Genomic DNA, 27,437 nt, shown 5'->3' with positions numbered 1-27,437 from the left:
TGCAACCTCTTCTCACAGGAACTCAAGGACCTAGTTCTAGGCTTTGGTCACAGTTCTTATTTGGGTGGAGTTGGGAAGTATCCAGTTTCAAACCAGTTAGGCCGCTGCATGGATTGGGGTGTGTGTGGGGGAATGAAAGTCCCTCCTGCTTTCGGCCAGGCCAGATGGACCTGTTGGACCTGAAGAGTTCCAGGGAGAGGCTCCCTAGCCTTCTCTACATCTCCGCCCCGCCCCTGGCCAAGTCCCGCCTTCCGGCCCTATAAACCCCGCCCCTTTCTCCTCCCACACTCTTCTTTAACGCCTCATGAGGGCGGGGCTGGAGAAGCGTCCCAAGACATCTAGATCCCGAGTGGGCGGGCAGAAGGGTCCAATGGCTTAGATTTATGGGTCTTGCAGGCGATCTAGAGCCACTATGAGTAAAGAGGAGTCCAGGAAGACATTGTTGAAGGCTCAGACCCTTAGATGTGGGGGCGACGGGCTGTGGAGAGCCTAGACACCTGTGACTTGAGGGAGATGACTCAGCTCTGCTTGCTGTTACGCATTTTTGTTTTGTTTCTGTTTTTTGAGAAAGGGTCTAATGTAACCCTGGGCCGAGCCAGAATTCCCTAAAATAACCGAGGATGACTTTGAACCCCTGATGCTTTTGATTCCACTTCCCAAGTACTGGGACTACAGGCATACACCACCTTGTCTAGCTTAATAAGTGGGTATTTTATTTTACTGGTATGCGGGAATCCAACCCAGAGCTTCACATTGTGCCAAGCATATGCTTTACCACTGAGCTTTATTCAGTTCCTGAGTGGCCAGGCTTTGGTTTGCCACCAGTGTCTGGCGGAGCTAGGCCTTAGAGTCCCGCTTTTACCTAAGAAGTCCCCGTTGTTTATCTAAGAGCAATGGATTCCCAGTTTATCTATGTCATGATTACAAAGGACAGGCCTCAGGTTTCCCGCTCGTGGCGGCCAGCACTTAGTTCCCCTGCCTCTCCCCCATGTGGCTGTACCTCAGTTTCCCCATGTCATGATCAGCTTGGCTGACCTCAGTTGCCCCCTGTGCAATGCTTGGATTGGGGCCCCAGGGAGTACCACACTAGCTGCGCCTCAGTTCTCTGCCTGAGCCCTGGCAAGGCTAGTTTGCCCCTTCTGTGCACCCGCAGGCCGGCACCGCCGCCATGATGTGCGAGGTGATGCCCACCATCAGCGAGGATGGCCGGCGGGGCTCGGCGCTGGGCCCGGACGAGGCGGGCGGCGAGCTGGAGCGCCTCATGGTCACGATGCTCACGGAGCGCGAGCGCCTGCTGGAGACGCTGCGAGAGGCGCAGGACGGGCTGGCGACAGCGCAGCTGCGGCTGCGTGAGCTCGGCCACGAGAAGGACTCCCTGCAGCGGCAGCTCAGCATCGCTCTGCCTCAGGTTGGGCGGGGCCTGCGGGAGGCGGAGCCTAAAGGCAAGGGCTGTCCTGTGTGGGCGGGGCCAGGAGGAAGGGAGTATGGGATTGGCTTGCTCTTGATAGGCGGGTCTTAGCTGCGAGATGGGCAGGGCTTACATAGAAAGGGCGGGGCCTGAGAATAGGATTTGCTGAGGATTTTGCCTTAGTGACAAAATGGCTTGGTGGGAGGGCAGAGCTTGAGAGAGGCGGAGCCTGAAGGAGAGGCAGCTTGGGAGAGGCGGAGACTGTTAACGGAGGGGCGGGGCCTGAGAGGTCGGAGACTCCAGGCTGGCTGAGGAGGCGGGGCATGGGTGGCAAGAACGGTGGGGCTTAGTAGGAGGCAGGGCCTGGGAAGTAAGAAGAGTAGGGTTTCCAAGAAAACAGGGCCTGTCGAAGGTTTACCTTGGAAAAGAGGGTGGCCTAGGAGGGGTGGTGCCAGACATCTCTGGCAGGGAGGAGTTAGAATTGGCTTACCACTGGTGGGCGGGCCTTATCATCGAGATGGGCGTGGCTTAGATGGAAGGGCGGGGTCTAAGAAGCAAGGAGGTTGAGGCTTGCTTAGCGGGTGAGGAGAGACCTGAGCAGCAAGAGGTGGGACCTAATCAGGACCCATAGATCCAGAGCAACAAAAGGGAGGAGAGTTCGCCCCTCTGGAGCGAACTCAAAAGGTGCTGGAGGAGCAGGACTTCGTAAGGGTCAATCTTGAGCGGCTGACGGAGCCTTCAAATTCTCACAAGAGAGAAATAAGGAAATAATTGAGTCAGCTATCTGATTCTACCCACTCCTGGACAGGAGTTTGCGGCTCTGACAAAGGAGCTGAACTTATGTCGGGAACAGCTTCTGGAGAGAGAAGAAGAGATCGCAGAGCTGAAGGCGGAGCGTAACAACACCCGGGTGAGGGGTCTAAGCTGGATGGGGCACAGTGCCAACCCACATACCTTTTTCCAATATCTAGTTTTCTATCTTGCCCCCAGTCTCCTGGATCGTTTCCTTCCTGTGGTCCCATCCACTTTTCTCTGATCTGACCTTTCTGCTCCCTTGCATCATACCTTCCTCAGCTCTACCTCTGCGGTCCCTCTTTTCCCCTCACCTCTGCGTAGTCCTGTCTTCTTCCTTGTGTACCCCCAATGGATCGCCCCTTTTCTTGACCCTGCATTTCTCCCTTGCTTCTTTTCCTTGACTCGGTGTCCTCTCCTTCCAGCTCCTTTTGGAACACCTTGAGTGCCTGGTGTCCCGGCACGAGCGTTCGCTAAGAATGACGGTAGTGAAACGCCAGGCCCAGTCCCCTGGAGGGGTCTCCTCAGAGGTGGAGGTGCTCAAGGCTCTAAAATCCCTCTTTGAGCACCACAAGGCCCTGGATGAGAAGGTAGGAGAATCAGAGAATGAAGAAAACATGAGTTGACTTCGACTGAACTCAGTGGGGAAGAGAAAAGCTGGCTATTATAAGTTGGAGATGTTCACATTTGAGAAAACGCTACTGTGACAGATCGGAATATGATTTGATTAAAAAGAAATATGAAGCCGGGCGGTGGTGGCGCACGCCTTTAATCCCAGCACTTGGGAGGCAGAGGCAGGCGGATCTCTGTGAGTTTGAGGCCAGCCTGGGCTACCAAGTGAGTTCCAGGAAAGGCGCAAAGCTACACAGAGAAACCCTGTCTCGAAAAACAAAAACAAAAACAAACAAACAAAAAAAAAGTAAAAAGAAATATAAACTATTTAATCCCAGCATTCAGAAGGCAGAGGCGGTAGGTCTCCGTGAATTTGAAGCTTCCCTGCACTACAGAGAGTTCCAGGCCATACAAGGCTATATTGTCTAAAAATAAAAACAAAAGTACAGTAGTTGATACCAGGGGGTTAGCCTGCCTAACACCTGGCTGGAACTCCACACTCACTATCTTGGCTTCAGACCTTCGGCATGGTGTTAGGATAGGTCCACCAGACCCACGCTGGGTCTTATCTCTGTAGCCTAGGTATCCCATGCACTCGGGTTCCTTCTGCCTCAGCCTCCAGAATAGCTGGGACGACAGACCTGCAGCACCAGGCCCTGTATACAGGGTCTTATCATATCTCACACCCCTCCCCAGGTCCGGGAGAGACTGCGGATGGCGCTGGAGAGAGTAGCAGTGCTGGAGGAAGAGCTGGAGCTCAGCAACCAGGAGGTAGGAGGCGTGGCAGAGAAGGGGCGGGCCAGGTCTCGGTGGAGGGCTAAGGAACTGATTGGTTGTGTTCCAACGGAAGAAAGCCAATGGGGTTGGGTCACAGAAAGAAATCCACAGAGTCCCTAAGGAGGAACTCAATGTGCTCTGGGGTTTTGACTCTTCTAGACTCTGAACCTTCGAGATCAGCTGTCTAGAAGGCGGTCAGGGCTGGAGGAGCCAGGCAAGGATGGGGATGGACAGGTGAGAGGTTTAAGTCCCCTCCCTGGGACTTCCACTCAACATTGATTGATTGATTGACTGACAGACTGATTGATTGATTGATTGATTTGCTGAGGATGGCATCTAGGGCCTCATATTGTTGGCAAGTGTTCTACCACTGAGCACACCCCGACCCCTTACTGGAGGATTCTAGGTAGGGTCTCTCCTACTGAGCAATGTTTCCAGCCCATCACTAAGGGATTCTAGGCAGGGCCTTTACTTCTGAACCACATCCTTAGCCCACTTCTTACCTTTTGTGAGTCTGGGTCTCACTCTATAGCTCATGTTGACCTCCAGCTCAAGATCCTTCTACCTCAGCCTCCCAAGTCATTGAAAGTACAAGCCTGCACCACTATGACCATGACTTTGTAATGAGAATTTTACTATTTTTAAAAGTTCTTACGTTTATCTGTGATAATGTGGGAGGTGTTGCCTGTGTTCATGTGGAGGTCATAGGACAACTTAAGGGAGTTGTTCTCTCCTTTCCTAGTGTGAGTCCTGGAGACTGAACCATGTCGTGGGCTCCTGATGGTCTCTTTAATGTTTGACCCACTGACATCTGAACCCCTAAGATCCTTGCTGGTCACCTAGCTAACTTCTGTGACCCTCAGTGACAGACCTTTGGGCTTTTGTTTCCTCTCATTGTACCCTGCCCCTGGGGTGGCTGATCAACCCACTTTGAGGTCTATTCCTTCTTCTCTCTCTCCAGACCCTTGCCAACGGCCTGGGTCCTGTTGGAGAACCCAACCGGCGCACAGCAGAGCTGGAGGAGGCCCTGGAACGGCAGCGTGCAGAGGTGTGCCAGCTGCGGGAGCGCCTGGCGGTGCTGTGCCGTCAAATGAGCCAGTTGGAGGAGGAGCTGGGCACTGCTCACCGCGAGCTGGGGAAGGCTGAGGAAGCTAACTCCAAGCTGCAGCGAGACCTCAAGGAGGTGAGGCGGAGACCCTGGAGAGCTGCTGTCTGTCCCCCATACCCCAGCCTTCCCCCAGCCCTTCAGGAGTAGCTGAGTGTTCAAGAATGGCAGGACCCAGACTCGGTCTCTAAGATCTGTGGATTTCCCAATTCCCTCACTTGTGCAATGGGACTGCTCTGAGTGTTTGTGCGTGGCCGCATGGCCCTTAGCACCTTTTACTCTGTTACCATGGTGATAGAACCCAGGATCTCCCGTACCCTGGGACCATGCTCTATCTACTTCTCAGTCATGGTCCTAGCTTCTTATTGGCAGGCACTTTACTTCTGAGCCATTCCTCCAGCCCCTCACTGGGGGACTCTAGGTAGTGGCTCCGCCCCTGAGCCACACCCCCAGCCCCTCACTGGGGGACTCTAGGTAGTGGCTCCGCCCCTGAGCCACTCCCCAGCCCCTCACTGGGGGACTCTAGGTAGTGGCTCTGCCCCTGAGCCACACCCCCAGCCCCTCACTGGGGGGTTCTAGGCAGTGGCTCCGCCCCTGAGCCACACCCCAGCCCCTCACTGGGGGACTCTAGGCAGTGGCTTCGCCCCTGAGCCACACCCCAGCCCCTCACTGGGGGATTCTAGGCAGTGGCTCTGCAACCAAGCTGCATCCCTTTACCTGGTTTGTTTTTTACTTTGAGACAGGGTGACTTGCCCAGTTTGGCTGTGGAATCATGGGCTTCTGTCCCAGAGTCCTGCGTGCTAGGCTCTGCTGGTCTGGATACTTGAAGACAGTGAAAGAAAATGAATTTTTTTTTTATTTCTCATTAGCCTGGCAGGTGGTAGGGGCTGTTTGCCCTGCCATAAGTCTTCCCACAAAGCCCCCAGGCAGGCCTATCTCCCACCTGATCTTAGTATATCTCTTCTGGGCTTCTAAGCTTGTGCTAGCCTGGCGGCTTTTTGAGAGAGGGTGTGAACTGTCGAGAGAGATACTAGCAAGTACTCTATGATTCTAAGACAGTGTTACACTGAAGTGTGGCTGAGTGGAGACCGCATCCCATAGGTCTTTGGTCTTTTATTTATCAGGTAGGGTCTCCCTATATATCCCAGGCAGGCCTTGAACTTGGCTGGCCTCCAACTCAAAGTCCTCTTGCCTCCTAATTGCTGGGATTACACACAGGTGACACTACCATGCCCTGAGCCTTCCATCATCTTTATGGGAAGGTGTAAGCCAGAACTGTTTTAAAAGCTATGGTGCACAATGGGGCAAGGAGCTTATTTTCCATAAACCCTTGGAGTGTTGGAGTGCCTTGTCTGGGGGGGAAGGGTCCTCAGCCTCTGCTACCACAAGGCTTTCTGGGAGTTGTAGTCCACACAGCTCCTTACACTCTCTTTAGGCCCTGGCTCAGCGGGAGGATATGGAAGAACGCATCACCACGCTGGAGAAGCGCTACCTGAGTGCCCAGCGTGAGGCCACGTCTCTACATGATGCCAACGACAAGCTGGAGAACGAGTTGGCCAGCAAAGAGTCGCTGTACCGACAGGTGGGAGCCCACCTAGCAAGAGACCGTGGGAGGATAGTGTGGCTGGGTGACCGAGCCCCTGGGCTCTTCTGCCTATTTCTCTCTCAGAGTGAAGAGAAGAGCCGTCAGCTGGCCGAGTGGCTGGATGACGCCAAGCAGAAGCTCCAGCAGACCCTGCAGAAGGCTGAGACCTTGCCTGAGATAGAGGCTCAGCTGGCACAGCGAGTGGCCGCTCTCAACAAGGTAACAGCCCGGCAGGGGGCGGGGCCAGGGTGCAGGGGCGGGGCCAGGGGTGCAGGGGCGGGGCCAGGGGTGCAGGGGCGGGGCCAGGAACTCCAGGGATCTTGTAGGAGTCAAGTCAGACTCCATGGGTCCTGTCCACTAGGCTGAGGAACGCCATGGGAACTTTGAAGAGCGGCTTCGGCAGCTGGAGGCACAGCTGGAGGAGAAGAACCAAGAGCTTCAGCGGGTGAGGGGGCTGAGGAAGCCAACCGGGCTAGAGGGAGGTGGGGGCGGGGCTTAGCTGAGGGATATGGCTTAGATGAAAGCCAGGGCTTATATCAGGGGAGGGTTTGCATGAGGAACGTGTGTGTGTGTGTGTGTGTGTGTGTGTGTGTGTGTGTGTGTGTGTGTGTGTGTGTGTGTTTGTTAGAGGGGCCAGAGCCTGGGACAAGGCTTAGCTGAGATGGTGAGCTAGTTGGGACTTACATGAATAGCAGGACTTGGATGAAGGGCAGAGCTTCTGGAGCTTACAAGATGCTGCTAGGTAGGGTGTATGAGGCTTACATGAGGGGTGGGACTGGGTGGGACTTAGCTGAGTGATTGGGTTAGGTGGGAGCTTAGGAGGGGGGGGAGAGAGAGGGGGACGGAGGGAGGGAGAGCCTGAGAATAAGGACAGGAGCTTAGAGGAAGGAGCTGGGGTTGGTAAATGGGGCTTAGATGGGGCTCCAGGGGTTGGTTTAACTGAGCACATGGTTGAGTGATATACATGAGATATACATGAGGTGGGCCTAGTGAGGGTACCTCTGGGGAGGACTTAGATGGGGGCAAGGCTGGGTGAGACTTACAGGAAGGATGGGGCTGAACGGAGGAGCAGGGTGGTGGGCGGGGCTGAGATGAAGAGTCAGAGTCAGGTTTGGTTGGGATGAGGGTGGGTTAGGGGTGGGCTAAGATAGGGGCCCGGCTAGGTGGGAATCGAGATGAGAGGAGGAGGGTGTAGGTGAAGGGCATGTCAGAGCAAGGGCAATGATATGGGAAGGACCCACCTGTCAGCCTCTGCCCTGTTTCCCCTTGCTCAGGCCCGGCAGAGGGAGAAAATGAACGACGACCATAATAAACGACTGTCAGAGACAGTGGACAAGCTGCTGAGCGAATCCAACGAACGGTTACAGCTTCACCTCAAGGAACGCATGGGGGCGCTGGAGGAGAAGGTGTGCGCCCTAACCCCTGGCCCACGACTTTGACAACCAGGGATGTCTCTAGTTGCCATCCTGGGGCCCATCCATTTTCCTCAGATCTGTCAGCTGAGACCTCCCTCCCCACAAACTTTGCTCTGTGACTGACTGAAGACACCATTTTGCTCGAACATTCCAAGAGCAGAATTTTACTAGGCCACAACCCCTCCAGCCTGGCCTCACCCTTCCATTTACCCCTGTCCCCACAGAACTCACTGAGCGAGGAGATTGCTAACATGAAGAAGCTTCAAGATGAGCTACTGCTGAACAAGGTGGGAGCCTAGAAATTGGCGGGGAAGCTATTGCGTGGCCTCAGAGCAACACAGCCTCACCTGAAAGCTCTGCTCCCTCTCCATAGGAGCAGCTCTTGGCTGAGATGGAGCGAATGCAGATGGAGATTGACCAGCTACGGGGGAGGCCACCTTCCTCCTATTCCAGGTGGTGGAAACTTTCCTGTTCTTACTCTAGGGGACCCTAAGAGTCAAGACCACCCCTTCATCTCCACTCCTTATCCTCAGCTTTTCATCTCAGGGCCTCATTCATGCTATCACCAAGCCACACCCCAGCCCCTCACTGGATGATTCTAGGCAGAAACTCTCTCTCTGGTCACCCCCTAACCCCCTCACTGGAAGATTCTAGGCAGAGGCTCTACCTCTGACCACACTCCCAGCCCCTCACTGGAAGATTCTAGGCAGAGGCTCTACCTTTGACCACACCCGCACCTGTCACTGGGAAATTCTAAGCTCTACCTTGTACATCTCCAGCCTCTTACTTTTCCTTTTGAGACACGATCTCACTAAGTTGCCCAGGCTGGCTTTGAACTTGTGTTCCTTCTTCTGCAGCCTCCCAAGTAGCTGAGACTGCAAACTTACACCGCCAGGTGCAGCTTCATCAATTTTGTTTATTTAAGAATATTTTAGCTAGGTGGTGGTGGCAGCAGCCCACGCCTTTGATCCCAGCACTGGGGAGGCAGAGGTAGTGGATCTCTTGAGTTCCAGGGCAACCAGGGCTACACAGAGAGAACCTCTCTTGAAAAAAAAAAAATGGGCTGGAGAGATAGCTCAGTGTTAAGAGCACTGGCTGCTTCTCTGGAAAACACAGGTTCAATTCCCAGCACCCACAAGGCAGCTCACAACTGTCTGTAACTTCAGTTCCAGGGGATCTGACACCCTCATACAGTCATACATGCAAGCAAGACATCAATGCACATAAAATAAAAATAAATAAATATTAAAGTAAATCAAATAAAAATAAATAAGTAAATTTAAAAAAGAAAAAAAAACAAACGAAAAGAATATTTTAAAATTTATCCTTTGACAAGTTCATACATGTATCTTGATCATGTACAGTCACAACTCTCCCCCAAACTTCCCCAAAACATCTCATTCCCCTTTCTCTCTTTCTTTCTTTCTTTCTTTCTTTCTTTCTTTCTTTCTTTCTTTCTTTCTTTCTTTCTTCGTTTTTCCAGACAGGGTTTCTCTGTGAACCCCTGGCTGTCCTGGAACTCACTTGGTAGCCCAGGCTGGCCTCGAACTCACAGAGATCCGCCTGCCTCTGCCTCCCAAGTGCTGGGATTAAAGGCGTGTGCCACCATCACCCGGCCCCAATTTCTTTTTAAAATAACTTACTAAGTCCAATTATTGCCACCCCAGCCCAGGCTGGCCTGTCTCTGTGACCCCTAACCTCTATCCCTTTTCTGGCCCTTGGGTTCTTGACTATCCTTCCTGTGCTCACAGGTCTCTTCCTGGCAGTGCCCTGGAGCTCCGTTATTCCCAGGCACCAACCTTACCTTCTGGTGCCCCCCTGGATCCTTATGGAGCTGGCAGTGGCCGGGCAGGCAAGAGGGGCCGCTGGTCAGGGGCCAAGGATGAGTCTTCCAAGGTCAGCAGCCACCTCTGGGGCCCAGACTGAGAGGGGCTTGTGTGGGCAGTGGTGGGGAGGGCAGCTGGATCTGAGCAGCTCAGGGAGGATTCTGGGATGAAAAGCCGTATCACTCTGAGTCACTATCTTCTCTCCTGGCCTCCACTACCGCCGTCCACCTGCCTGCACACCTCATCTCCTCCTGTGATTTACATGGTGAGCATGGAGATGGGGGGAGAGTGGAGAATCCCAGAAGGGGTGAGGCCAGGTGAAGAAGCTGGTTGGGTGGGGGAACTGGGAAGAAGGGGAGAGCCGAGGGTGTGGGCGCGGCTTCGGGACAGTTAGGTGAGCCACTAAGAGACTAACGCTGTGGAGAAGCACACTTAGCAACGTGCTTGCCTTGCCGGGTAAGCAGCAGCATCGACTTTTCAGTCTTCCGTTCGCTTATCACAAGCCGGAGGCGGTGCTGTGTACCTGCTCAGCTCTGGGCAGGCTCAGACAGGAGGATCTTTGAAGTCTGTGGTCAGCCAACCTAGATAGTGAATTCCAGGTTCAGTGAGCAACTGTGTCTCAAAAAACAAGATGGGGCTGGACGTGCTGGCAAACGCCTTTAACTCCAGCACCCAGAACTCCTAGGCAGGTGGGTCTCTGTGTGTTCCAGGCCAAGCAGGTGAACACAGTGAGACCCAATCTGAAACCAACAACAACAGAAAAATAATAATAATCAGGTGGAGCCAGTGAGATGGCTCCGTGGGTCATGGCATTTGCAGCTTAGCCTGATGACCTGGGTGAGTTCAATGCCCAGGCCCAACGTGGTAGAGGGATAACTGACTCCCAAAAGTTGTCCTCTGACCTCTCTATGCACACCATGGCACATGTACACCCACCCCACCACACACAAAACAATTAGTAATATTAAAGAGAAAAAAGAAGTTCAAAAGAATAATGTGGCCAGGCGGAGGTAGCGCACGCCTTTAATCCCAGCACTCAGGAGGCAGAGGCAAGTGGATCTCTGTGAGTTCAAGGCCCACCTCTGTGATCTCTGTGAGTTCCAGGAAAGGCGCAAAGCTACACAGAGAAACCCTGTCTCGAAAAACAAAATAAACAGTGAATGAGGACATGGGGCTATGTCTTCTACACAGGTACACATTAAAAAAAGAAGAAAGGCTGGAGAGATGGCTCAGTGGTTAGGAATGCCTGCTTCTCTACCAGAGGTCTTGAGTTCAGTTCCCAGCATCCACATGGTGGCGTCTGTAACTCCAGTTTCAGAGATCCTATGCCCTCTTCTGGCTTCTGTGGGAACCAGGCATGCATATGGTGCACACACACACACACACACACACACACACACATTCATGCAAGCAGCAAAACACTTACATACATAAAATAGAATTTGTGCCGGGCGGTGGTGGCACACGCCTTTAATCCCAGCACTTGGGAGGCAGAGGCAGGTGGATTTCTGTGAGTTTGAGGCTAGCCTGGGCTACAGAGTAAGTTCCAGGAAAGGCGCAAAGCTACATGGAGAAACCTTGTCTCGAAAAAAAAAAATAGAATTTGTGCTACAAATAATTATTTTTAAAAAGAAAAGGTGTGCACCTTTAACCCCAGCTCTCAAGGCAGGTAGATCTCTATGAGTTCAAGGCCAGCCTGGTCTACAGAGCAAATTCTAGGACAGCCAGGGCTATGAAGAGAAACCCTGTCTAGAAAACACACACACACACACACACACACACACACACACACACCAAGAACAAGGAAACTTATTACGGGGGCATGCATGCCACAAACACCTGTGGAGGTCAGAGGACGTCCCCGTGGATTCATTTCTTCACCTTTACATGTGATCTGAGGATTGAACTCCGGTCGCCAGGCTTGTACACAAGGATTTTACCCATCTAGTCATCTCTTAGGTCCAAGAAAGACCTGCCAGGAGAGGAGCTAGGGATATAGGTCAGCTGAAGGGGGGCACAGCTGACACCCTGGCTCCACCACCATGTTGCAAAAAAAGGAAGGGTCTAGACAGGAAGTGCATCATGGGATGTGGGTAGGGTCAGGAGTGTGTGCAAAGCCAAGTGCCAACCTCAGTCCTCACCCACAGGGACAGGATTGGGAACGGTCTGCTCCTGCCGGGTCCATCCCACCCCCGTTCCCTGGAGAGCTAGACGGCTCCGATGAGGAGGAGGCCGAGGGGATGTTCGGGGCTGAGCTGCTGTCCCCCAGTGGGCAAGCTGATGTGCAGACACTGGCCATCATGCTTCAGGAGCAGTTGGAAGCCATCAACAAGGAAATCAAGTGAGCCCCAGGCCAAGCTGTCCCCACAGCCCTGATGCTCCCTAGTCAGCCCCACCCCTTTCTCTAAGCCTACCTACTTTCCCATGGACCTCAAGCAGTTCTCCCAGACAATAGTCCACACCCAGGAACACATCCATGTCCCTGAGCAGCACTCACGTGAGAGTGTGAACAAGTACCAACCATCAACTCAGTGCAGGGGAAATCTTCGAGACAACCACGGCTCCATATAACCATGTCCTAGAGCCTCCTTATATGGCAAGACTCTCAGCCTAAAGTCGACAGCAGCAGATAACCCTCTGGCAGGTCCTACCCTCACACCGTAATCCAGAGCCTCAGCTTGGGCTGGGAGTGTAGTTTCCTTAGTAGAGCATTTACTTAGCATCTGTGAGGCCCTGGGCTCCATCCCTAGGATGGAAAAGAAAAGAAGGAAGGAAGGGGAAGAGAGAGAAAGGAAGGAAGGAAGCTAGGAAATACAGTGATAGAAAGAACAGAGGGATTGACAGGAGGAAGGGGCTGGGAAGATGGCTCATTGGTTAACGTATTTGCCATGTGCACTTGAGGACTGGAGTTCTGATCCTCTGGAACCCACATAAATGTCAGGCCGGCTAGGTGACTCACTGGGAATTACAGCCTCTGAAGACAGACAGAGATGGGTTCCTCTGAGGAAGCTGTAAGACTAGCCGTATCAACAACCTGTGCTTGGCTCAGGGATGCTGGCTCAGGGAAGAAGGGAGAAGATAACCAATCATGATTCTGGACATCAACCTCTGTGTGCACTCACATCCACACACTGTGCCCACACATATGCGAAAACACGATACACAGGGTTGGGGATTTAGCTCAGTGATAGAGCGCTTGCCTAGCAAGCGCAAGGCCCTGGGTTCGGTCCTCAGCCCTGAAATAAAACAACAACAACAACAAAAAACACGATACACACAGGCATGCCACACAGACGCACGCACGCACACACGCACACAAAGGGAACCCACCTAGGGTTTCTAGAACCAGGAAGCCCTCACTGATTCTCCAGAGAATGCCTGATTTGGCAATTCTGTTGTCCTGAATCCTTTGTGGGCTCCCAGGAAATAAGACGAACACAATCACATTCTAACTTAGACATTAGTCGTCTGTGCTCCTAAACTGAATGAATTCATGACCTTCTACACCCTGCTTTGATTGTCCTTGGCTTCGCCCTGATCTTAGCATTTTGCTCTAGCAGTTCTCGGGACATTATCTCTTCCTGTAGTAATATTATCTTTAAATTTCTAATTGGTTGTATTGGGGATTGAATCCAGAGCCTTGTGTATGCCAAGTAAAGCCTCTAGTGCTAAGTCACACCCTCAGCCCCTCACTGGGGGATTCTAGGCAGGGGCTCTACCACTGAGCCACACCCCCAGCCCCTCACTGGGGGATTCTAGACAGGGGCTCGACCACTGAGCTACACTCCTAGGCCTTTTTATGACTTTATTGTAACTATTTAGTTAACCTCTTCTAATTGATAGAAATCACAACTATTTGGTCAAAATCCTTCAGTGACTGCTTGACTCTCAAGATTTCTTGCCTCCCCTGAGCCCCTGCAGCCATGGACAAGCAGTCCATCAAAACAATCTTAATTCACTGTCCTGAGTCACACCCTCCTCCCCTCCAGCCTTTCTGTCCCGTGGGATCTGTGATTCCCCATCCCCTCCACCTTGCACCTCGTCTTCTTTCTCCCTTCCCAGGCTAATCCAAGAAGAGAAGGAAACCACGGAGCAGCGTGCAGAAGAGCTGGAGAGCCGGGTGTCCAGTTCTGGCCTTGACTCACTGGGCCGCTACCGCAGCAGCTGCTCACTGCCGCCCTCCCTCACCACCTCCACCCTCGCCAGCCCTTCACCTCCCAGCTCTGGCCATTCCACTCCTCGTCTGGCACCCCCCAGTCCTGCCCGTGAGGGGACTGAGAAGACCGTGAGTATTCTGTCACCCCAGCCCAGTGCAGGTAGGAGAGGTCAGAAACAGAACTTCCCACAGAGAGCTACCAGAGCCTTTACACTGTGAATTCCAGAAGCATCCTTAGCCTAAAGTCCCAAAGGACAAAAGGAAGGCTGGTTTCTGGAAATGTGGGGCGGGGCACTGCTTGTGGAGGTCAGAGGACAGTTTGCGCACGTGGGTCTCTCCTAACACATGCACCCTGGTGACTGAACTCAGGTACCAGTCTTGGGAGCCAGTTCACAGAGCCTTCTCAGCGACCCTACTTTGACTTGCTTTTGCTTCATGCATATGGCTCTGTGATTTTTTTTTTCTTTGAAACAGTCTTTCTCTGTGTAGCCCTGGCTGTCCTGGAGCTCACTCTGTGGACCAGGCTGGCCTCGAACTCAGAGATCTGCCTGCCTCTGTCTCCCGAGTGCTGGGACTAAAGGTGTGCACCACCACCGCCCGGCTATAATTAAACTATTTTTAAGTGCACATACACTTGAGATTTATAATCTTCAAATGACCTTTGAAAACTTGAATATGGTAACTCAACACCTGTCATCCCAGGGCTTGTGTGGCTGAGGCAGGAGGATTGCTGTGAGTTTGAGGCCAACTTAGGCTATATAGTGAAACCCTATTTTGAAAGGAGGAGGGGGAGGGGAAAGAAGAGGAAAAGGAAGAAAAATAGGAAGAGGAGGCTGGGAAGAGGAGGAGGACTGGCCTTGGAGGAAGGCAGAGTCATATGCAGCTTGTTTTATTTCGCTACATCTTGTTTCCTGTTCTCAGGACCCGAGCCCCCTTAGCTTTCTTTGAGGCCTTCCCTACTCCATATCTGTCATCTATTGCAAAGCCACTTCCTGTATAGGATTCTCCAGTTCCAGGGCACCATGGTCACTGCCTTTACACCCCCATTTGACCTAGGCTACCCTACCTTCAAGTCAGTGCCCAAGCAAGGGACAGCGTAGACACCCTCTCAAACCCCACGGTTGGTGTCCCATCATGACCCCAAGCAAATCCTGTATCTACCTCTGTCCCCAGAACCATGTCCCCAAGGAGGAAGCTGGTACTCCACGAGGGGAGGGCCCAGCCATTCCGGGAGACACCCCACCACCCACGCCCCGCTCTGCCCGTCTCGAGAGGATGACTCAGGCTTTGGCACTGCAGGCGGGCTCCCTGGAAGATGGGGCTCCTCCCCGAGGAAGGTCAGCAGGGATGTGGGGTGAGAATGGGGATGGGGCAAAGACTTGGGGGATGGTGTCCATCCCAGGCTCTGTCCTGTCTCTCTAGTGAGGGCACCCCAGATTCCCTCCACAAAGCCCCCAAGAAGAAGAGCATCAAGTCATCCATAGGTCGGCTCTTTGGCAAGAAAGAGAAGGGCCGGATGGGACCCCCAGGTCGGGAAAGTACTTCTCTGGGTAAGTATTGTAATGCCAACCTTCTTCTCCTCCCTCCCTGCCTTTCTCCCCGCCCCCGCCCCCCATTTCAAGAATTCATTTCTGTCTTCATTTGGTAGTACTTTTTTTTTTTTTTTTCTGGGAAATTGAACTGGGAATTGAACCTAGGCCCTCATGGATGCTAGGCAAGTACTCTACCATCAAGCTATATTCCCAGCCCCTGCTTTTTAAAATTAAAAAATTATGTTATCATTCTCTGTGTGTTCTTGGTATGTAAGGAGGTCAGAGGACAACTCTGTGAGGTCAGTTCTTGCCCTCCGCTTTCCTTATGTAGCCCTGGCTATCCTAGAATTCTCTATGTAGACCAGGCTAGCTTTGAGCCTACAGAACTGGTGTGCGGCAGCATGCTAAACCCTGGGTTTGGCTTTGTTATGTGACCCTGGCTGACCTGTTATTTACTTTGTAGCATAGAGCGGCCTTGAGCTGGTGATGCTTGGGGGTGATAGGTGCACCACCACACTCCCCTGACACCCCAGACCCAGGGCTTCACTAATTTTGATGCTTGCTTGCCTCCAGCTGGGACACCCTCTGATGAAACACTGGCCGCTGACCCTCTGGGGCTCTCCAAGCTGACTGGCCCAGGAGACAAGGACAGGAGGAACAAGAGGAAGTGAGTGTCCACAAGGTGTGGGGTGGGTGTGGACGCTGCTGAGACTAAATGCTAGGAGCAGAGGCCGTGACCTGTGACCCTGGATCTGGGAACAGCCTTGTTCATTTGCTGTCTGGGTGGGGAAGGTGGGTTTACAGAGAGTCACACCTTCTGGCACTTTCCAAGATGCTTTCATTGTGTGTGCCTGTATGAGAGGTCCATGGGAAGGTTTCACAGCTCCTGCCTACCTTCTCTGCTAGGCACGAACTCCTGGAAGAGGCCTGTCGCCAGGGCCTGCCCTTCGCTGCCTGGGACGGCCCCACGGTGGTCTCCTGGCTGGAGGTAATCTGACACTGAAATGACCCTTAGTGTAGTGTACTAATCTAAACCCCCACTTCAGTTTCTTTTGTAACTAAATCAGAGCCTCACTCTGTAGCCCAGGGGAGCCTCAAACGGGTGGCAACCCTCCTGCCTCAGCCTCTCGTGTGCTGTGATTACAAGCCTGAGCCGCTGTACCAGGCCTCTGTCCTCAGCCTCCGACAGTGCGCTATCCAGGGCTGGTCGGCTTTGCCCTACACAAGCCCAGAAGTGGGGTGGGTGGGGAGGCTCTGAGGGAACCACCTCCTCTTCCTCCCACCTCTGTCCTCTCCCTGTCTCTTCGGGTCTCTCCGGGTCTCGCCGCCTCGTGTCTGTCTTTCCATCTGTCCTGTCTCTGCTCATCCCTCCTCTCCCTCTCTTCTCCCACGGGCCTCTGTCTTGCCGCTTCTGTTCCTTCGCCTGCGAACTTTCCCCATCTGTCTCTCTCTCCGCTGACTCCTCCACATTCTTGCCTTCCCGCGGCCTCAGCTCTGGGTGGGCATGCCTGCGTGGTACGTGGCCGCCTGCCGGGCCAATGTCAAGAGCGGCGCCATCATGGCCAACCTGTCCGACACGGAGATCCAGCGGGAAATCGGCATCAGCAATCCCCTGCACAGGCTCAAGCTGCGCCTTGCCATTCAGGAGATGGTGTCGCTCACGTCGCCCTCAGCACCCGCCTCCTCCCGCACTGTGAGTGCCTGTCAATCCATGCCTGCTGCCCGGCCCCATCCCTCGTCGGCCTCCAATCCTGGCCCATTGGCTCCATTCCCCATGGGCACTACCTCCATGTGTCATGGGTGGGTTACTTGAGTTCCTTTGTCATCTCTTTCAGGGACTAACTGGCTTGTTACCCCTCCCCCCAAGACTCCCTTCCTGGAGAGTTCACTACTTCCGAGGAACCGTCCCAAATGCATAGTTTTTTTTTTTCTTTTCTTTTGAGACAAGATCTCACTAGGTAGATCTGACTGGCCTGGAACTCACTATGGGGACTAGGCTGGCCTAGAACTCAGAGATCCAAAGGGACAGATAGTTATTGGTACCTGTGTCTGAGGCAGTAGAATAGCAAGCTGAAAGCCAGCCCAGGCTACGGAGTAAGTTCAAGGTCAGCTACTTAGTGAAACCTGGCCTCAAACTGAAGGAAAAGAGAGCGTGTGCAGGATGGGTCAGTGGGTAAAGGTGCTTGCCAAGGCTAACCACCTGAGTCACTTCCTGGAACCCACATGGGAGAAGAAGAAATCAGCTCATACAGTGTCTTCTGACCTTTATCGAATGCCATGGCACACACACATAAAATAAGTAAATGTTATTTTAAACATTTTGAAAGTGAAAAAAGTGCCCAGCACTAGAGCACTTGCCTAGCAAGCTCAGGGTTGGAGGTTTGACTTGAGCACTGAAAAGAAAAAAGGAAAGAGAATTACGCAGTTATGTCTAATTTTATTGTAAATCCTTTGCTGCCATGCTTCTGTCTGGCTGTCTGTCTCTTAGGTTCTTGTTGTTGTTGTTGTTGAAACAGAGTTTCTATGTGTAGCCCTTGCTGTCCTGGAACTAACTCTGATCCGCGTGCCCTTGCCTCCCAAGTTCTGGGATTAAAGGCGTGTGCCACCACCACCTCGCACAACATGTTCTTAACCACTGAGCCATCTTTCCAGCCCTGAAATTATTGTGGCGTGTGTGTGTGTGTGTGTGTGCGTGTGTGTGCGCGCGTGCGTGTGTGTGTGTGTGCGTGTGTGTGCGTGTGCGCGCGCGTGCATGTGTGTGCGTGTGTGTGCGTGTGTGTGCACGCGTGTGTGCGTGTGCACGCGTGTGTGTGCGCGCGTGTGTGTGCGCGTGTGTGTGCGTGTGCGTGTGTGTGTGTGTGTGTGTGTGTGTGTGCCACAGAGCATGTGTGAAGGTCAGCGGTCTCCCTCCACCCTGTGGGATAGAACTTGGGTTATCAGGCTTGGCAGCAAGCACCTTTATCTGCTGAGCCATCTTGCTGGACCCAAGGTCTCAACTCTTAAGACTTCAGCATGGAAGATGCCCAACACAGGGTCATTTCCTCTGACACCTCAGCTTTGAAACCCCAAACAGAATTAGCATAAGCAGATGAGTCAGAATGGGGCACTTAGGGACCATCTGTCTATATTCTGTGTCATCTCCCGTTCCAAACACCTGGCGCCCCTCAGCCCACAGGAAACGTGTGGATGACACATGAGGAGATGGAGTCCCTGACCGCAGCTACGAAACCCGTGAGTGTCTCCTGCTGGTGGCCCTGGGGGTGGCACCATTCCTACTGAGTGTGGGGGCCGGGAGGAGTCTGTCTGTCCATACATCGTCTGTCCCTTCTGTTCTCCTCTGCCTGTCCCCTTAACCCACCCTTCTCTCCCCCTCTTCCCACTAACGGGTCAGGAGACCAAGGAGATCAGCTGGGAGCAGGTAGGGTGCAGGGCGGGCTGCTCGCATGAACAAGTTGTGCACGCTGCATGGTCTTTCTCTTTCCCTGCGCCCCACCCTTTGCCAGAACATTCTAAGTCCCTGCCCAGGAGGGGAAGGCTGCAGCTTTGAGCTCAGCTATGGACTAGTTCCTAGTGGCTTGGTGGGGGACAAAATGGAAGCCCTCGGTGTCCACCTCCAGCCTGGTGCCCGGGTCGTTCCATGGTTGTGGGTTGCTCGGGAGCTGGGGACTATGGGATTGCTGGAACCGGAGGGAGCTGCTGGGCAGTGATGGGTTTGTTAGGGTTGGGGAAGATTCAGTGGCTCAAGTGTCAGCTATGCTAGTTACAGTGGCTGTGGGGAGGGCCAGGCGAGTGAGACTTGGGAAGGACACAGTACACTGTGGCCTGGAGCAGAGAGAGACAGATGCCTGACTTGAGCTTGCCAGGGGTGGAGGCTCCAGGTTGGGCTGTGGTCTGCTTCCTGGCCCTAAAGTTGAGAAAGACTTTGGGCTTATCTCTTAGTCTTGTCCTGAACTGGACTGTTGGACGAGTATTTTCTGGGTGTTGCGGGAGTGATGGTCTCTGGGTGTCAGGAAAGCCATGTTGGAGTCCTGACTCTCCAGGTGCAGTCATGTGTGGGCTGAGTGGGCGCAGACCTGCAGAGCCGGGGGTCATTTGGTGGAGTCCTTGCCTATAATACACTCCTAGCTTCCAGCACCAACTTGGAATGGGGGTGAACACCTATAACCCCAATACTCAAGAGAGTGGAGGCAGGAAGAGCTAGAGTTCAAGACTATCTTAAAAATTCACTGTGAATTTGAGGCTAGCCTGGGCTACATGAGACCCTGAGCTGGTCCACTGTCTCCAGCAGTGAGGCCAGGTTGCTCTGTGGTGGGGAGAAAACTAGCTTGGGGTGGGGACTGAACTCTATCCTTTCCCTATACATATGGGAAGGGACAAGAGGGCCTGACCCCCTCCCTCACCTGCCCATGGCCCCAGATCCTGGCATATGGCGACATGAACCACGAGTGGGTGGGGAATGACTGGCTGCCCAGCCTTGGGTTGCCCCAGTACCGAAGCTACTTCATGGAGTCGCTAGTCGATGCTCGGATGTTGGACCATCTGAACAAGAAGGAGCTGCGAGGTCAACTCAAGATGGTGGACAGCTTCCACAGGTGGGGCTGCCTGGCCAGGGGGACAGCCCGGGGGAGGAGGTCACACCCTAGAGAGGCTTTGGCCGGTGAGAAGTTCTATGAAATTCTCACTTGGTGCTCCTTGAACCAAGAAGGTGGTCCATAGGAAAAGTGAGGTCTGATGTGGTCCCGGTGACCTGCTACTGGGGGGGGGGGGGGCAAAGCAGGAGGATGGCAAATTTGAGGTTAGCCTGGACTACAGAGTGAGGTCAAGGCCAGCCCAGGAAGCTTAGTGAGACCCTGTCTCAAAATTAAAAAGTAAAAATGGAGAGAGAGAGAGAAGGAGAGAGAGAGAGAGAGAACTCAAGCAAGTACTAGTGCACACTTGCCTAGCATGAGTATCACACGCACACGCACGCGCGCGCGCACAGACAGAGACAGAGGGGTCGGGTAAGAGCAACAATAAGAGCCGTGGGAAGGCTCCTGGGTGACCCAGTTTTCCCCACTGCTCAGGGTTAGTCTGCACTATGGTATCATGTGCCTGAAACGGCTCAACTATGACCGGAAGGACCTGGAGCGGAGGAGGGAAGAGAGCCAGACCCAGATTAGAGGTGAGGTCCTGTGGGGGCAGGGGGAGAGGCGGGCTGGAGGGAGGGAAGCTAAAGATTCCAAGAGCTACTGGAAACAGAGTGGAGTCACCATGGGAGCGTGGCTAGAGAATAAAATGAGTGCGGAGTTGCATGCCGGACTGGCTGGTCCTAGCCACTGGGGTGCGCTATCACACAGGGGTAAAGCCAGTGTAAGGGCTTGACTAAGAAGGAATGTGAACCTGCTCACTTAGGACACACTGTAGAGCCAGTGTGGGGGCGTGGCTAGGGAGGGAAATGTCACAGGCCTAACTGGCCATTTCCATAGACGAGGGGTGGGGCCATCACAGAGGCAGGTATGGGAAATGAGGGTGGAGTTAGGCTAATCTGTCAGGGCTAGCCTCTGGGAGGTGCACGGTTAAAAGTCCCTTTCATCCCCAGACGTGATGGTGTGGTCCAACGAACGAGTCATGGGTTGGGTGTCTGGGCTCGGCCTGAAGGAATTCGCTACGAATCTCACCGAGAGTGGGGTGCACGGGGCACTGCTGGCTCTGGATGAAACCTTCGACTACTCCGACCTGGCCTTGCTTCTACAGATACCTACCCAGAATGCACAGGCGAGGCTTGGCTGGTCGGGAATACGCTGGGCACTCCCTCTGCGCGCTCCAACCTTGTCCCACTAACCTCTTTCCCTGCTCCTTCTCCAGGCCCGGCAATTGCTGGAGAAAGAGTTCAGCAACCTCATCTCGCTAGGCACAGACAGACGGCTGGATGAGGTGGGCGTGGCCACAGCGCGGAGGTCCCCAGTTGCAGTTACCAATCAGGGATGAAGGGGTGGGGCTTGGTGTTGCCAACCAATTGTGGTTGAAGGCTGAGCTAAATGCGGTGCATGGTTAATGAGCAGGGGTGGGGTGGGAGTTTATGCCCTCCTCCCTCATCGTGGGTTCCTATCATACAATAGGACAGTGCCAAGTCCTTCAGCCGGTCCCCATCCTGGAGGAAGATGTTCCGAGAGAAGGACCTCCGAGGTGTGACCCCCGACTCGGCTGAGATGTTACCCCCCAACTTTCGCTCAGCTGCAGCAGGAGCTCTAGGCTCACCGGGGCTCCCACTTCGCAAACTGCAGCCTGAAGGTAAGGGACCCTCAAATGTGACAGTCCAGACCCTTTCACATCTTGGGACAACTTTCCATCTGGTCTACCCTACTAGCCTCTTTGGACAAAGCTCCAGCCACTCAGGCATTCCTTGTAATGGATTATTCTCACATCTCCTTCCCAGGATGGGGATGAACTTGCCTTGAGCCACTTGGACTCTTTATTTGGGTCCCAGGCTGCTGGGAAGTAGAGAAACCCATGGTGGAGCCGGGCACATAAGTCTGTCGGAGGGTACCAGGGCTTGAGGCCAGAGCCCACAGAAACTCTGGGGGATCTGGGCTGGCCACACAGGCCTGTCACCTAGTTACTCAGGATTAGGCAGATAATCGCAAAATCAATACCTGCCTGGGCCGCAGAAGAGTGAGTTCAAGACAGCCAGGTCTGCTTAGTGAGGCTCTGCCTCAAAAAGTAAACAGGGAGCTGGAGATGTAGCCCATTGGCGGAGGAACTGCCTAGAATCCCCCAGTGAGGGACTGGGGTGTGGCTCAGTGGTAGAGCCCCTGCCTAGAATCCCCCAGTGAGGGGCTGGGGTGTGGCTCAGTGGTAGAGCCCCTGCCTAGAACCCCCTAGTAAAGGGTTAGGGTTTGACAAACAATTGAGGGGCCCCTACCTTCAATCTCCAGTACTAAGGAGGGGAAATCCCTGGGAAAACTAGGGGGTTCCGGGTTGAATGGCTGCCCTCTCTCTAGGCCAGACTTCTGGGAGTTCACGAGCAGATGGTGTTTCGGTGCGGACTTACTCCTGCTAGTGTGCACCTACAGGTGAGGACTCTGCTAGGTGATTTTTAGGGTTCGGGGTGGTGCAATAGGAACACAGGATGGCATACCAGGTGATTCCCACTGTGAACTGTCTGGCCTCAATGCAAGTGACCTCACTCTCACTTGGATGAAGACCCTCCCGAAGGCTGGGCCGTTTCCCCTCCTTTCCAGAATATTGTCTCGCCAGAGACCGCCGTGAGGGAGCTCGCACGCACTGAGGACTGCACCATCTCTACACACCAGCCGGTGTGCGTGTTCCCGCCTCCCAAATGGACTGGGCCTGGACCAAACCACCGGAAATGGACTAAGAGGGGGGCAGCGGAAGAAGAGGACAGGAAGAAATCCCACCCCAAACTTCCGCCTCCCTTTTCTCTACTTTGTAATTTATTGATCCGTTTCGGATGGGAGCCAGACACCCTGCACCTGCGGAGGAAAGGGGGCGGGGCTTCCCTCTCGGGCCGCATGCGGGGAGAGGCCGCCCCTCCCCTTTCTCTTGCCCAGTCGCGGGGCCCAAGTCTTCCTTCTTCGTCCGCTAGGAGGGGAGGGGAGACTCGCTGCTACAAGCCTCGCCCCCCTGTGCCACTCAGCCCTGCCCCGCTGCGTCTGGTCGCCAGTCCTCGGGGGTCATCTGTGAGCGGGGTCCCCTGTCCCCCGTCCTGTGTCTCGTGTCCCCCGGGGCCTTCCCGCCCCCGTGCTATGGCGGTGTCTGTGCCCAAGGGTCAGGGACGCAGCACTGTGTTCCCAGTTCCCCTTCGGCTCCGGGGTTTGCATGGGAAAATCCCTCTGTCAACTATGCCACTGGGTGATGTGGCGGCGTGGGGAGGGGACGGACAGCGGGGAGCTCCCCACCTGATGCTCAGTTGGCCTCCCAGCCCCAGGCGTTACTCAGTGATCACGGGTAAAGACCTACTGTTTCAAAAGCTCTGGTATTGACCAGCCTCTTTCTGAAACAGGGTCTCACTTTGTAGTCCTGGCTGGCCTGGAACTCACTATGTAGATCAGGCTGGCCTCGAACTCACAGAGATCCGCCTGCCTCTGCCTCTGCACTGAGATTAAAGGTGTGTGCCACCACTCCCAGCTTTTGTTCTCAAGATGTTAAAAACGCAAACCAACACCTCCAGAATCAAGGAGTCGAGGCCCTGCTGTTTCAGGACTTCTAGGGCAGGCTGATGCCTGCCGCCCCCCACTCCCCGCAGGACACATCTCACTCGGGACACTGATGTTTCCAGGAGCATTGTTTATTCAGAGCTCCTGTCAGGTGGGCCGGCCAGGGGAGGTGCATCTGGGACAGCTGTGGCCAGGTCAGGGCTCCGGAGTCTCCAGCATGTCAGCCAGGGCTCTAGACAGGAGGACACAAAGGTTAGCCGTCATGACCCTGCCCATTTCACAGAGGAGACCACGGAGTCCCAGGACAGCTCTCTGATTCACAGCGAGCCAGCCCTTCTCCCAACAGTCTGAACTGCGCATCCCCAGCCCAGCCCCCACACTTACTGATACAGGGAGGAGGAGAAATAGTCGATGTAGCTTCCTGTGAGGGAGCAGCGAGAAGAGGCATAGTGGGTGGTGGGGGAACTCTCACCGTTCTGATTCCTGCTTGCTTCGCACCCTCTAGGTCTCCAGCTTTCCCACCCTTAGTTTCTATTTCCCCTGGTCCCACACTTACTTCTAGGAGTACCCTTCAACATTGGCTCCATCTTCGTTTCAGGCCAGATTCTGCACACATGACCTTTGCCATGGCCACACCCCCACCCCACCCTACCATTCAGCCACAGCTTTCCCGGTTCACAGCTCAGGCTGGCTCCAACCCCACTGGGGTTCACTTGGCTGGGCCTTGCCCCTCTGTGGGTGTCCGCCCCTCCCCCTTCGCTGCTCACCTGGAGTGCAGAGCGTTTCACAGACCAGTGGGCAGAGGTAGCAGAACTGGCAGTGCTGAGGACAGAGAGGGTCTGGTCAGGGAGCTGAGTTGGGACCACCCGGGGCCTGAGGCTGGGTAGAGGGTCCGAATGCTCATATAGGAAGGAGGCATGGAGCGCAGTAAGGCCAGGATCGTGGCTTGGGGGCTCTAGTGGTCCAGCCATCTTGGTGCCTGAGCTGAGTCTCTGGGAAGGCCTCACCTGACACTGGTCACAGTGTTCCCCCAGGTTCTCCTCATCACAGTGACAGCTCTCACATTCAGTACATCTCTGGGGACAGGAAGAGCCTGGTTAGAGGCGCCCCCAGCCCAGAATCCCTCAGGAGATGGTCACTTCCCTGTCTGAACTCAGAGTCCCTCCTCTCCAGGTGGCTCCTCAACCACCCTCCCTGGTTTCCTATCTCAAGATAACCCCAAGTGGTCCACCCACTCACTGAGGGCAGGACCTGTGAGTGGTTGTGGACCTGGGGGGCTGATCCTCATCGGAGGCCGTAAATGCTTATCGCCACAGCCTCGCTACCCCAGCTTCTGGTCTCCAGCTTGTTCTGGAGCGTTTGTTTTTGTCTCCCCTCACTCCCAGGTTCAGGGGCCTCCCACCGGCACCCCAGGGCGTGCCGGGCAGATCCGGGCTAGGGACCTACATTGCAGAAAGAACAGTAGCCACACAGGGACCCTGGCTGGTAGTTCTCGTACTCCTGGGCATCGTGCTGACCTGTGGGGACAGGAGGCAACAGTGACTGACCAGTGGGCTAACTCCGCCTTCTCCACTCCCACACAGCCAGCTCACCTACCTGTGACCTCACGGCTCTCCTCCTCACTGGAGCCTTCTCTGGCCACCTCCCTCCCAGCCAGGGGGTTTGGGATGATGGTGAACGGTAGCAGATTTTCTTCCAAGATCTCCTCCTCCTCCTCCTCAGACTCCTCCTCCTGCTTTCTGTGATGGCTCAGGGGAGTCTGAACCTCAGCTCTGTCTTCTCTGCTCTCTTTCTCATCTTTTTCTTCCTCTTCCTCATCTTCCTGGCTCATGGGGAGGCCATGACCCTCCTCGTCCTCGTCCTCCTCGTCCTCCTCCTCGCTGTGGGCTCCTTTGCTCTGCCCTGAGTCTTCATCGCCCTCTTGAGAGTTATGGTCAACTTCCTTCTTTGATTCTTCAGAACCAGCCCCTGTGGGCTGCAGGGGCTGATGGCCAATGTCACCTTGGACAGACTCTCTGTGACCCTGGCTAGTCTGTTCATCTTGATCTTGTGGCCTGTGGCTGGGGTCCTTGTGGCCTAACTCAGCAGAAATGTCCTCGTCTCCCTCCCTGGAGACTCTGTGGTGGTGATGGCCAGGGACTTCTGTCATATATTCTTCTGGGAAGTCCTCCTCCTCGTCAGACTTGTGGCCTTGGGGTTGGTGGCTGAACTTGACTGTTACCTCCTCTTCTTGACTCTCACTTCCGAGACTACGGTGAGTATGTCTGGGAGACTGGTGCCAATGTTCAGTGGATACAGCCTCATCTTCCTCTTCCTCATCTTGGTGACTTTGATGGCCATGGCTGGGGACACGATGGTAGTCTTCATCTGAGTCATCCTCATCTTCTTCCTTCTCCTCACCTCTGTGTCTGTGGGTCTGGTGCCCATGCTCAGTGGAGCCGCCATCATCATCATCATCATTATCATCATGGCCTCGGTGTCCATGCCTGGAGATGTGATAATGGTCTTCATCTGACTCATCCTCATCTTCTTCCTTTCTGTGGCCTTGGGTCTGGTACCCACGCTCAGTGGAGTCATCATCATCATCATCATCATCATCATGGCCTCGGTGTCCATGCCTGGAGATGTGATAATGGTCTTCATCTGACTCATCATCTTCTTCCTTTCTGTGGCCTTGGGTCTGGTGCCCACGCTCAGTGGAGTCGTCATTATCATCCTCTTCTTCGTCTTCTTCATCTTTGTGGCCTTGGTGGCCCTGGGCCTGGTGTCCAGATTCACTGGAGTCAACATCTTCATCTCCATCTTTGTGGCCTCCATGTCTGTGGCTGTGGGCATGATGGTGTTCATCTGAACCCACTTCATCTCCTTCCTTTGAGTAGCTGTGGTGACCATGGGCCTGGTGCTTATCCTCAGAGGAGTCCTCCTCCACTCCTACCCCCTCCTCCTGCTCTCCATCATCATCTGCCCCTCCATGGCCGTGGTGAACATGGCTGGCGATGTGATGGTGATTCTCACTGGAGAAAATGTTATCCTCATCTTCATCGTCAAGGCTGTGACTCCTCTGTCTGGGGAAGTGGTTCTCAGACTCTGCTGAGTCCCCCAAATCTTCATTGTCATGCCCATGGGCCTGTCTAACATGCCCTCTAAAGACCTCTTCAGAGACATTCTCCTCTCCAACCTCGTGACCAGGGTACCTGTGGTCTTGGAGCTGGTGGCCATATTCCCTGGAGAAATCTTCATCCTCTTGCCTGTGATCTCTATCCTTCTCATCTCGATGGCCCCCATGGCTGTGGATGTGGTGGCCAAACTCAGCTGACATGTCCTCTGAAGACCCAGGGATGCCTGCATTGTTGTTCCAGTTGCCGAGGCCTAGCCCAGCCCCTCTCAGCTCCTGGGTCACCACTGGAGGGACCAGCAGGCTGGCTACTGTGGCCCAAAGGAGACAAGTATACAACCATGGCCCCTGAAAGCCCATGGGGACGTTCAGCGGTTGAGCCTGGCTTCAGCTGCCTCTGATGGGTCCTTGCGCCTTTTCTGTCCTGACTTTGAGGTTGTCTTTCTTGGGTGGTGGTATCTCTCCCACTCTCTTCTTGTCTATCCTCCTCAGGTCTTGGATGCCTCTCTGAGGATGTCCCCTTTGAGGCCCGTGACCCTGGTTCCAGACCTCCCTTCCCACTGCTGGGCCAATGGGGTCTGTCCCCTCCCCTCTTGTGGCTAAATTTATCCTCAGCCTAAGTTATTCTGGTCACTCCCTGCCTGCCCCTCCCCTCCTGCTCCTCTGGCTCAGGACTGGGTGGCGGAGGGGTCTTCATGGCCAGGAGGGGGCAGGGACTTGTCTTTGGACTGCCCCAAAGCCCAAGTTTGGCAACTTTCAGACAAAGGCTAGACTTTTAGAAAGCTATGCTGGAAGAGCCTGGGGCACTGTGAAATGAGGAGTAAATATGGAGCCAAGGGACCTGCCATGCAAGAACTGGGGGTACACTAGTGAGAATGTGCAGCCAGGGTGGGACGTTTGGTGTGAGAGTGGGTGACATGCCGAGGCTGTGGAAGAGAGTAAAGGAGTGCTGTCCCCA

At 54.2% G+C, this 27,437-nt stretch overlaps 2 protein-coding genes across 2 annotated transcripts; one reads left to right on the top strand and one right to left on the bottom strand.

Moving 5' to 3' along the window:
* The first annotated feature begins 1,168 nt into the window (after positions 1–1,168).
* Ppfia3 (PTPRF interacting protein alpha 3) lies at positions 1,169–23,328 on the top strand. Its single transcript, XM_059253449.1, has 29 exons — positions 1,169–1,408; positions 2,217–2,318; positions 2,626–2,790; positions 3,509–3,583; positions 3,749–3,823; positions 4,551–4,772; positions 6,130–6,276; positions 6,364–6,498; positions 6,641–6,724; positions 7,554–7,685; positions 7,919–7,981; positions 8,068–8,147; positions 9,446–9,590; positions 11,674–11,861; positions 13,583–13,805; positions 14,850–15,013; positions 15,099–15,226; positions 15,782–15,875; positions 16,115–16,196; positions 16,701–16,901; positions 18,377–18,439; positions 18,600–18,626; positions 19,625–19,800; positions 20,272–20,369; positions 20,787–20,962; positions 21,053–21,121; positions 21,307–21,478; positions 22,189–22,260; positions 22,429–23,328. The coding sequence occupies exons 1-28, from the start codon at positions 1,169–1,171 to the stop codon at positions 22,245–22,247; spliced, it is 3,585 nt and encodes a 1,194-aa protein (XP_059109432.1). The 3' UTR covers positions 22,248–22,260; positions 22,429–23,328.
* A 231-nt stretch (positions 23,329–23,559) lies between these two features.
* Positions 23,560–27,001, bottom strand: Hrc (histidine rich calcium binding protein). Its single transcript, XM_059253448.1, has 6 exons — positions 24,961–27,001; positions 24,811–24,881; positions 24,372–24,440; positions 24,132–24,186; positions 23,749–23,785; positions 23,560–23,596 (listed from the first exon to the last, which is right to left on the bottom strand). The coding sequence occupies exons 1-6, from the start codon at positions 26,837–26,839 to the stop codon at positions 23,560–23,562; spliced, it is 2,148 nt and encodes a 715-aa protein (XP_059109431.1). The 5' UTR covers positions 26,840–27,001.
* Positions 27,002–27,437: the final 436 nt, after the last annotated feature.

Source organism: Peromyscus eremicus, chromosome 1, assembly GCF_949786415.1.
Source record: "Peromyscus eremicus chromosome 1, PerEre_H2_v1, whole genome shotgun sequence".
NCBI classification, from domain to species: Eukaryota; Metazoa; Chordata; class Mammalia; order Rodentia; family Cricetidae; genus Peromyscus; species Peromyscus eremicus.
The sequence above is the reverse complement of the archived record's forward strand: the minus strand, read 5'-3'. Positions and strand labels throughout refer to the sequence as shown.